This window comes from Pristiophorus japonicus, chromosome 9, assembly GCF_044704955.1.
Source record: "Pristiophorus japonicus isolate sPriJap1 chromosome 9, sPriJap1.hap1, whole genome shotgun sequence".
NCBI classification, from domain to species: domain Eukaryota; kingdom Metazoa; phylum Chordata; class Chondrichthyes; family Pristiophoridae; genus Pristiophorus; species Pristiophorus japonicus.
The window spans coordinates 19,841,020-19,850,919 of record NC_091985.1 but is presented as its reverse complement, the minus strand read 5'-3'; the positions used below and the strand labels follow the sequence as shown (position 1 = coordinate 19,850,919).

At 42.6% G+C, this 9,900-nt stretch overlaps 1 protein-coding gene across 2 annotated transcripts in view; it reads right to left on the bottom strand.

Moving 5' to 3' along the window:
- Nucleotides 1-273: 273 nt before the first annotated feature.
- The window catches only part of LOC139272952 (nuclear receptor-binding protein-like), a 121,945-nt gene continuing 112,318 nt past the window's right edge, over nt 274-9,900 (bottom strand). For both annotated transcript variants that reach the window (XM_070889114.1, XM_070889115.1), the window contains 4 exons: nt 9,201-9,254; nt 4,632-4,695; nt 2,307-2,362; nt 274-666 (listed from right to left, as the gene is read on the bottom strand). In XM_070889114.1, coding sequence (XP_070745215.1) covers nt 568-666; nt 2,307-2,362; nt 4,632-4,695; nt 9,201-9,254 — 273 coding nt within the window. In that variant the 3' untranslated portion in view covers nt 274-567. The remainder of the gene's footprint in view (nt 667-2,306; nt 2,363-4,631; nt 4,696-9,200; nt 9,255-9,900) is intronic.

Here is a 9,900-nt window from a genome sequence, read left to right as displayed (position 1 = left end):
TGTGTTTGCTGGAATACGGTCAGGAAGTCATTAAAAATCACCCAGCATCCCGCATCTTGGAAAACAAATGTGCAAAGATTATACAATATAGAAGAAACATGCACATCACTGGCATATATAAAGCGATACAACGTATTGAAAGAGTTCACAAAAACGTATCTAGCGATACTTCATTTCGTGCAGACCTTTCACTTCTTTTCTCCTGTGGAGTCTCCACGTCAGATTAAGCAGCCTTCTTCTCCCCCCGCGCCGCCCCCCCCCCCCCCGCCCCTGCTTAATACCCACCTATACCTCAGTTAAGAGAAAAGCGCCTTTCCAATGTGGCAGCGCTCTGCGAGTCATACGGCTAAATAAAATACAACAGTCACAGGGTGAAGCACAGATGGGACGTAATACTGACAACAGAACTTTTCAATGGTGGGACGTTCACCATTTGTAGCTGGGAACTCAACATCACCATACTACAACATGCAATCGAGCCAGAATGTGTGGCTTCTTGTGATGTCCTCCTTCGCCCGTTTCAGACCGGTGATGAAGTAGCTGTGTCAAATGATGACTCTTGTGTAGCTATGAAGAGACTGTGACATCGGAGAGGGAGCCGTTCCTGTTGTAGAAGAATTTGCTGAATGCATCTTCGAGCAAGGTGGTTAATCGGCTCTGATCAATCTGTTCAAAAGATAGAGAGATCACGTCAAAAACTGAAAAAGGAGTAATATCCCTTAATTGGTGGTGTTGCCACTAAAACCATCGCTCCATACCCTCATATTTCTCAAACAACTAACTAATGCAAAAAATGTATGGCCTCTGCTTCAACAATGATTTGCAGCAGAGAATTCAATATTCCAAACAGTGTAAAGACATGCCCCATCCGCCAAACCCCCACTTCAATTACTGATTATCTTCAATTCAAGAAATATCTGACAATTATAACCCTTCTGTTAGTCTACAAATTTCATCATCAAATTCCTTTCTGCACTCCTGCAGTCTATAATACAAGCTCTTTGGGGAAAAAAAAGTTAATTTTTAAAAATAAAAATTGCAAAATTTCCCTTATTAAAAAAAAAATCACATTTAGTGCAGTCTTATACATGCATTTTAGCATCACTGCCCAGAGGTGTGAAAGGTTCTGATCTCCAGAAAATGGATGTGTTTATTTGTACTAAGGCAGCCATTTCTCTGATTGGCTCTCCATCACATGACCTATTGCTGATTGGTCCCCTTGGAGGATAAGCCGCACCCTGAAGTTCCGATGGAACTGCCCAGCCCAAGTTCTGATTGACTTTCCAATTTGTAATTCGATCCATTTTGACTTCAGAAGCCACAGAGGATAGATCTCCCCCAACGCCATCAAATTCCAGCTAAAGTCTCTTACCCCAGAGTAAGTGCATCCCACCCCCCCCAGCTGAAGTCCCTTACACCAGCGTAAGTGCATGACTCTCTCTCCCCGGCGACCCGCTTCTCTCTCTCTTCACCACCTGCACTCTTCATTCAAACTGCTGCTGAGAAAGGAACTGGTTGTGGCCGCCCGCCGCCTCGACCCCCCCTCCCCCCTGCCCCCCCGGTTGGTCGGATGCTCGAACGCTTGTGGCTCGGATGCACAACGTGGGCAATTGAAGAACGTAGCCCCACTTCCGGTTCCGGTGGGATCCGGAGGAGGACGCAGCAGGATGAGAAAAGGGTTAGGACAAATAGTTACTCCGTTAGAAAATGGAGTCACCCGAGGTGAATGCTGAACTACTGACTACTACTCACACCCATGAGGCTCAACGGTGATGAGCATAATCATCAAAACAATTAAAATACCATGAAAATGAAATAAGACAGTTGGTAATACTGTTCAATTCCTTTTGTTCAGAAGGGAGACAAGATTATAGCTTTAAACTAATTACAGTCTTACTAAAATGGTTAAAATAGCCCACTGATATGCATGTCCAGACCCACACTGTTAACTGTATTAAAATGGTTTGTAGCAATTCGGTATTAATTGCAGCCAGGTGATGGGAATTAATTGGGGACTCTCTTGCTCCCATATGGACTATGCAGTGGAAGGTTTGCAAACGTATCTTGGAGGTGCACAGTATGTAAGGTGCGCATCTGTGAATAAAGGCTTGTAAACAATTAAAGACTCGGCTCTCGTCTTCTATCCATCAATTGGCTATCTGACTTTTACACACACATAAAGAATGACCACATGGGCAACGCCGAGCACGAGTTACTGCTTTCGGGAGAGGACAGATAACAATAAATAAAACATACAGTATTGGTGTAAGCACCTAAAAATTGAAAAGCAAAACTAAATTGCTTACCTCACTGATGAATCCCAGCTGAACAAGTTCTGCTGCCAGTCCCTGACAGCTCTCATCTGCAAGGAAGAGACAAGCGTTAGTACCACTGACCAGACTTGGTCACCCAGTGCTCTTGGTTTTGGTAATTATAGCTCAGCTACTCCAGATAGCTGATTCTGTCAAGGATGGCATTTCTAAACATAACCATCGTTGTTCTCCCCGATCTTATTATTTTCTTAAACCTTTATGTTATTTGTTAAATACTGTTTCCAATGGCTGAAGCGTCAATAACCAGAGGGCACAGAGTTAAGGCGATTGCATAGGAATTAGAGGCGACATGAGGAAAAACTTTTTGGCACAAGTGGTTAGGATTTGGAATGCACTGCCTGATAGGGTGGTGGACAATGTTCCCTTTAAGCTGCAAGGCTGCGTAGCACTCGCGTTCCTGCACAACCGGAGACGGCTTTTAAATTGAAAAAAAAAAGCACATACATGGAATTCTGAATTGGCTACCCACTCCGTTAAAGGAGCCACGTGGCCCAAAAATAAATTATAGGGAACATTGGTGGGGGATACTGATTCAATAGTAGACCTCAAAAGGGAATTGGATAAATACCTGAAGGAAAAAAAAAATTGCAGGGATATAGGGAAAGAGCAGGGGAGTGGGATTAACTGGGTTGGCTCTTCCAAAGAACCGGTGCAGACTCGATGGGCCAAATGGCATCCTTCTGTGCTGTACTATTTTATGATTCTATGAAATACAGCAACATTCTTCCCCTAATTATAAGTTCCCCAGGCAACATGGTATTCTCTCAGGCCCTTGCAATGTTTTTTGGTCGAAATGCTTGCAGGAGTTCTGGGGACCCTGGTCACTCGCTTCACCTCCAAAAAGAAAGCACCTTCTGCCAAAATGGCTAATGGTGACTCAGTGTCCTGTCTACCTGCAGCACAGCAAGGTCGAATACCAACAAACCATTCTTTAGCCCCTCTCCCAACAGCTAAATAGAAGAATGAGGAAACTTATAACTAACTTAGAACACTGCAAATGTTGTTAAGACTCATCACAAAATCCACAAAAAAGTACTAATGATGCTGAGAAGCAGTCTGGGAGAATATACTGAGCAACCCCCCCCCCCCCCCCCCCTTCCCCAAGGTGTGAAACCCTTACCGTTTCATACAATTCCACCAGCTACTGGTAGGAGACCTGACTCCCAAGGTAGACAATGTTCCCTCAGTTGCTCTGCCTAGATTGGGCTGACTGCCTGCATAAGGACCTCCAGCTTTCTTCAAAATTCTGACCGTCCACAATCTTATTGAAGGAGCTATTTGAGGGGATTTTTTTTAAAAAAAGCTCAGTTCTCATTTGTTCTGTGCTTATAGCTGCCCTTCGTAAAGAACCAAGCGTCTGTCTCAGGCACTTCAAAAGCAGCACTTTTGATGGTCCAAGGCCCCAAATTTTGTGCGCTGTTCTAGTGATTTGAAAAATCTCACTTGCTTAAAATGGTCTCATTCCTTTAAGGGTGCAAGCCCAATCCAACCCCCACCACGGGCCACAATGTAGCTACTCGCAGGCTGCCATCAACATTCTTGGATGTTGCGAAGTGAACGAGTGTTGAAATGTTGTCTTCCTTCCTGTGGGTTTGGGGAGGGTGGGCAGAGATTCCATAGGGATGTGTTTTAGGATTCCTGCTGTTCACAATATTTGAATAGGAAACAGAGTACCTGCAAGTATTATTAAATTTGATGACACAAAGATATGTGGGAAGGTAATAAGTAGCTTTATCTTTAGAGACACTTAACCCCGTTACATAGATGGGTTTTAATGGCGATAAATATAGAACAATGCATATAGATACAGGCAGTAGTAAACACATTTATAATATGAAAGGTCTGTACTAGCAGAATCTGAACAGGGAAAGGTTTTGAGGGTGATCAATGACCCGTAAAGGTATCTGGCTGGTGTGAAGTAATAAAGAAAATTATTTATGGAGATGCATCTGGAGAGCACTGGATTACAAGAACAAGTTACACTGACTATATATTAATTTTGAGGCAATTTCTGGAATTTGGTTCTGCCTCAAAAAGTTTATAGATGCATCAGAAAATGGTTCAGGAAAAGTAAGTATAAGTGTACATATAGATATATATTGTATATGTATGGACAGACATTCAACATCTGGTCAAACATTTGATGTCATTCTTCTACAGGTTTCCTGTAACAAATTATTTAATTTGAAATCAACATAAACTACTGAATTGATCCAACAAACTGGAATTAAACAAATCATATGCATGACAAAGAACTGAAATTCTAACTTTCACAAATCAAGACAGAAAAATACATACTGGGCAATAGGTCACAGCTGAGGTGTCGGTTTAGCTTGTCTTCCAGTTTCAAGAGTAGAGTTAACTGAAGAAGAAAAGAATCAAAAAGAAATGTTTCCTCGATAATTTTTTTCTCTGAACTAGTTATTTTCTTGGTAATCAATTTAAATAAAAGGTTCATCATCAAGCATTTCCAGATCTCTCACACTGACACGCCTGTTATGGTCATTTCATGATTCACCCAGTGGTGTTTCGAATTGATTACTTTACACGCTGTCAAAAACTAATGTAAAGTGCCCTCAATGTCTTATTGAGTAAGCGTACCATGTGACGGAGTATTGACAAAAACAGAATGCCCTTGGTTCAGTCCTTGGTAAATGCTAAATTCACTAATTTAACCTAGGGCAGCAGCAAAAAAACAACCTGAAGATTGGTACAGTACCTCACCAGGTCTTCTGGATGCCCCCACAAATGCTTCATTACTTAAGTGCAGTCATTTAAACTCACAATGTACACAACAAGATACCACAAATAAAGCAGATGCATGACCAGTTAATGATTCTTTCTGGTGGTGTTGATTGAAGGAGGAATATTGCCCAGAACACAGGCAAACTCCCTTCTCTCTCCAAATAGTGCGATGGTATCTTTTATGCTGATCTGAACTGGCAGATGGGACCTCGGTTTAAACTTATCCCAAAAGTGGTAACCCCCTCTCCTCAATGCTAGTCTACATTAAATGCTCACATCCTTGAGGGGTACCTGAATCCACAACATCTGACTCAGAGGCAGAAGTGCTACCAACGGAATCAAACTGACAAATACAGGTATGGCATATTTTTTTTTTGTGGGGGGGGGGGGGGGAAGGTGTGTCAGCACCTTTAGGATAGAAAGGCTTTAAATTTATAGAAAACACGTTTAATATTAAATGGGAGACCAACAGCACAATAGGGAGCAAGCCTCAATACTTCCTGTTCATTGCTGTGCGCAAATTGGCTGCCGTATTTCCCACATTACAACAGTGACTGCACTTCAAAAGTACTTAATTGGCTGTAAAGCACTTTGAGGCATCTGGTGGTCGTGAAAGGCACTATATAAATCCAAGTCTTTCTTTCTTTCCTAACATCCTTAATGAAAAACATCCCCAATTGAATATTAATTCACAGGATTATCTCCACTCTGAACAATTTTTTTTTAGCAAAGAATCAAGTAGCTAATATAGAATTTTAAACTTCAAATATCAAATATTCAGTTTCAAATATAGATCAAAAATTCTGCTCCTGCAGATTTTCTACACAGCAACATAAATAAATTGCCTGGACAAAGCAATAAAAAGGGTTCCCGCTCAATCGATTTGCGTCAGATAACATGCAGTTTATTAGTTTGCAGTAGTTGCTAGATTTGAGACAAGTCTACCGTGAGTAATGCTAAAATTCTTATCAAATTACATCAGTGAGTATTTTCTGACTATGCTCTAATCACAGTGTCACAAATATACACTCAGTCACACAAGCATCAGTCTTTACACTTGAATACAGGGAAAATAAACAGCCTAGCAATGGAGAAACAAACATAAATTCATGCTTACCTGTATTGTGTACGAGTTATTCGTTAACATAATTAGCTAACTTCTATAAGAACATAAACAGGAGTAGGAATAGGCCATACGGCCCCTCGAGCCTGCTCCGCCATTTAATATCATGGCTGATCCGATCATGGACTCAAGTCCACTTCCCTACCCGCTCTCCATAACCCCTTATCGTTTAAGAAACTGTCTATTTCTGTCTTAAATTTATTCAATGTCTCAGCTTCCACAGCTCTCTGAGGCAGCGAATTCCACAGATCCACAACCCTCCAAGAGAAGAAATTTCTTCTCATCTCAGTTTTAAATGGGCGGCTCCTTATTCTAAGATTATGCCCTCTAGTTCTAGTTTCCCCTATCAGTGGAAACATCCTCTTGCATCCACCCTGTCAAGCCCCCTCATAATCTTATACGTTTCGATAAGATCACCTCTCATTCTTCTGAATTCCAATGAGTAGAGGCCCAACCAACTCAACCTTTCCTCATAAGTGGAATCAACCGAGTGAACCTTCTCTGAACTGCCTCCAAAGCAATTATATACTTTTGTAAATATGGAAACCAAGGTATGGCCTCACCAATACCCTGTACAACTGTAGCAAGACTTCCCTGCTTTTATACTCCATCCTTTTTGCAAGAAAGGCCAAGATTCCATTGGCCTTCCTGATCACTTGCTGTACCTGCATACTAACCTTTTGTGTTTCATGCACAAGAACCCCCAGGTCCCGCTGTACTGCGGCACTTTGAAATCTTTTTCCATTTAAATAATAACTTGCTCTTTGATTTTTCCTGCCAAAGTGCAGGACCTCACACTTTCCAACATTATACTCCATCTCTCAAATTTTTGCCCACTCACTTAGCCTGTCTATGTCCTTTTGCAGATTTTGAGAGTTCTCCTCACACATTGCTTTTCCGCCCATCTTTGTATCGTTGGCAAACTTGGCTACGTTACACTCAGTCCCTTCCTCCAAGGCGTCAATATAGATTGTAAATAGTTGGGGTCCCAGCACTGATCCCTGCGGCATCCCACTGGTTACTGATTGCCAACCCGAGAATGAAATCATGCTTGACAAATCTTCTAGAATTTTTTGAGGATGTAACTAGTAGAGTGGACAATGAGAACCAGTGGATGTGGTGTATTTGGACATTGAAAAGGCTTTTGACAAGGTCGCATACAAGAGATTGGTGTGCAAAATTAAAGCACATGGTATTGGGGGTAATGTATTGACATGGATAGAGAACTGGTTGGCAGACAGGAAGCAGAGAGTCGGGATAAACGGGTCCTTTTCAGAATGGCAGGCAGTGACTTGTGGGGTGCCGCAGGACTCCGTGCTGGGACCCCAGCTATTTATAATATACATCAATGATTTAGATGAAGGAATTGAGTGTAATATCTCCAAGTTTGCAGATGATACTAAGCTGGGTGGCGGTGTGTGCTGTGAGGAGGATGCTAAGAGGCTGCAGGGTGACTTGGACAGGAGGTTAAGTGAGTGGGCAAATGCATGGCAGATGCAGTATGATGTAGATAAATGTGAGGTTATCCACTTTGGTGGCAAAAACATGAAGGCAGATTATCTGAATGGTGGCAGATTAGGAAAAGGGGAGGTGCAATGAGACCTGGGTGTTATGATACATCAGTCATTGAATGTTGGCATGCAGGTACAGGAGACGGTGAAGGAGGCAAATGCCATGTTTGCCTTTATCGCTAGGGGATTTGAGTATAGGAGCAGGGAGATCTTACTGCAGTTGTACAGGGCCTTGGTGAGGCCACACCTGGAATATTGTGTTCAGTTTTGGTCTTCTAATCTGAAGGACGTTCTTGCTATTGAGGGAGTGCAGCGAAGGTTCACCAGACTGATTCCCGGGATAGCAGGACTGAGGAGAGACTGGATCGATTGGGCCTGTAGTCACTGGAGTTAAGAAGAATGAGAGGGGATCTCATACGAACATATAAAATTCTGACGGGACTGGACAGGTTAAATGCAGGAAGAATGTTCCCGATGTTGGGGAAGTCCAGAACCAGGGGTCACAGTCTAAGGATAAGGGGTAAGCCATTTAGGACCGAGATGAGGAGAAACCTCTTCACTCAGAGAGTGGTGAACCTGTGGAATTCTCTACCGCAGAGAGTTGTTGATGCCAGTTCGTTAGATATATTCAAAGGGGAGCTAGATATGGCCCTTACGGCTAAAGGGATCAAGGGGTATGGAGAGAAAGCAGGAAAGGGATACTGAGGTGAATGATCAACCATGATCTTATTGTATAGTGGTGCAGGCTCGAAGGGCCGAATGGCCTACTCCTGCACCTATTTTCCATGTTTCTATGAACCATTTAACCCGACTCTCTGTTCTCTGTTAGTTAGCCAATCCTCTATCCATGCTATTATATTACCCCCAATCCCGTGAATTTCTGTCTTGTGCAGTAACCTTTTATGTGGCACCTTGTCAAATGCCTTCTGGAAGTCCAAATACACCACATCCACTGATTCCCCTTTATCCACCCTGTTCCTTACATCCTCAAAGAATTCCAGAAAATTTGTCAAACATGACTTCCCCTTCATAAATCCATGCTGACTCTGCCTGACAGAATTTTGCTTTTCCAAATGTCCTGCTACTGTTTCTTTAATAATGGACTCCAACATCTTCCCAACCACAGATGTTCGGCTAACTGGTCTATAGTTTCCTGCTTTTTGTCTGCCTCCTTTTTTAAATAGGGGCTTTACATTTGCAGTTTTCCAATCTGCTGGGACCTCCCCAGAATCCAAGGAATTTTGGTAAGTTACAACCAATGCATCCACTATCCCTGCCGCTACTTCTCTTAAGACGCTAGGATGCAAGGGGATTTATCCGCCTTTAATCCCTTTATCTTACTGAGTACCATCTCCTTAGTGATTGTGTTAAATTCTGCCCCCCGCCCCCCCGATAGTGTAATTATTTTTAAAAAGCCAGCAGTAAGTTTATTCAACTAACTGTAAACTTTTGGCTCAGCAATGCTTTCATGGAAGGGGAGGAACTTACATGATGTTTGGCTCCTTCATCAACTGGCTCAATATTGCATTGCATCTGAACGACCTATGATAATACAAAGAATAAAAAAATAATGAATTGGTCAGTTCTTGCATCATTTCCATCACAGCAAGTGGACATTTTAGTTGATAATAATTGTTATTTTTAATCCACCAATGGAGAAGCAATGCTCGTCCACGTGGCCCGCAAAATTCAAACCCACCTTCAGTACTGAGCATCACAGCAAATACGTACAAAGAATTGCCTCGAGGACACCAAGTCGCTGAGAGCTTTGAAAAATCCAGGGTTTAAATGGGTTGGACTTTGGCAATCCGCCGTCACCGGTGCACTGTGATCGCAGTACGAAATGGCCACAGGATGCAATGTAACATAGAAACATAGAAACATAGAAAATAGGTGCAGGAGTAGGCCATTCGGCCCTTCTAGCCTGCACCGCCATTCAATGAGTTCATGGCTGAACATTCAACTTCAGTACCCCATTCCTGCTTTCTCGCCATACCCCTTGATCCCCCTAGCAGTAAGGACCTCATCTAACTCCTTTTTGAATATATTTAGTGAATTGGCCTCAACAACTTTCTGTGGTAGAGAATTCCACAGGTTCACCACTCTCTGGGTGAAGAAGTTCCTCCGCATCTCGGTCCTAAATGGCTTACCCCTTATCCTTAGACTGTGACCCCTGGTTCTGGACTTC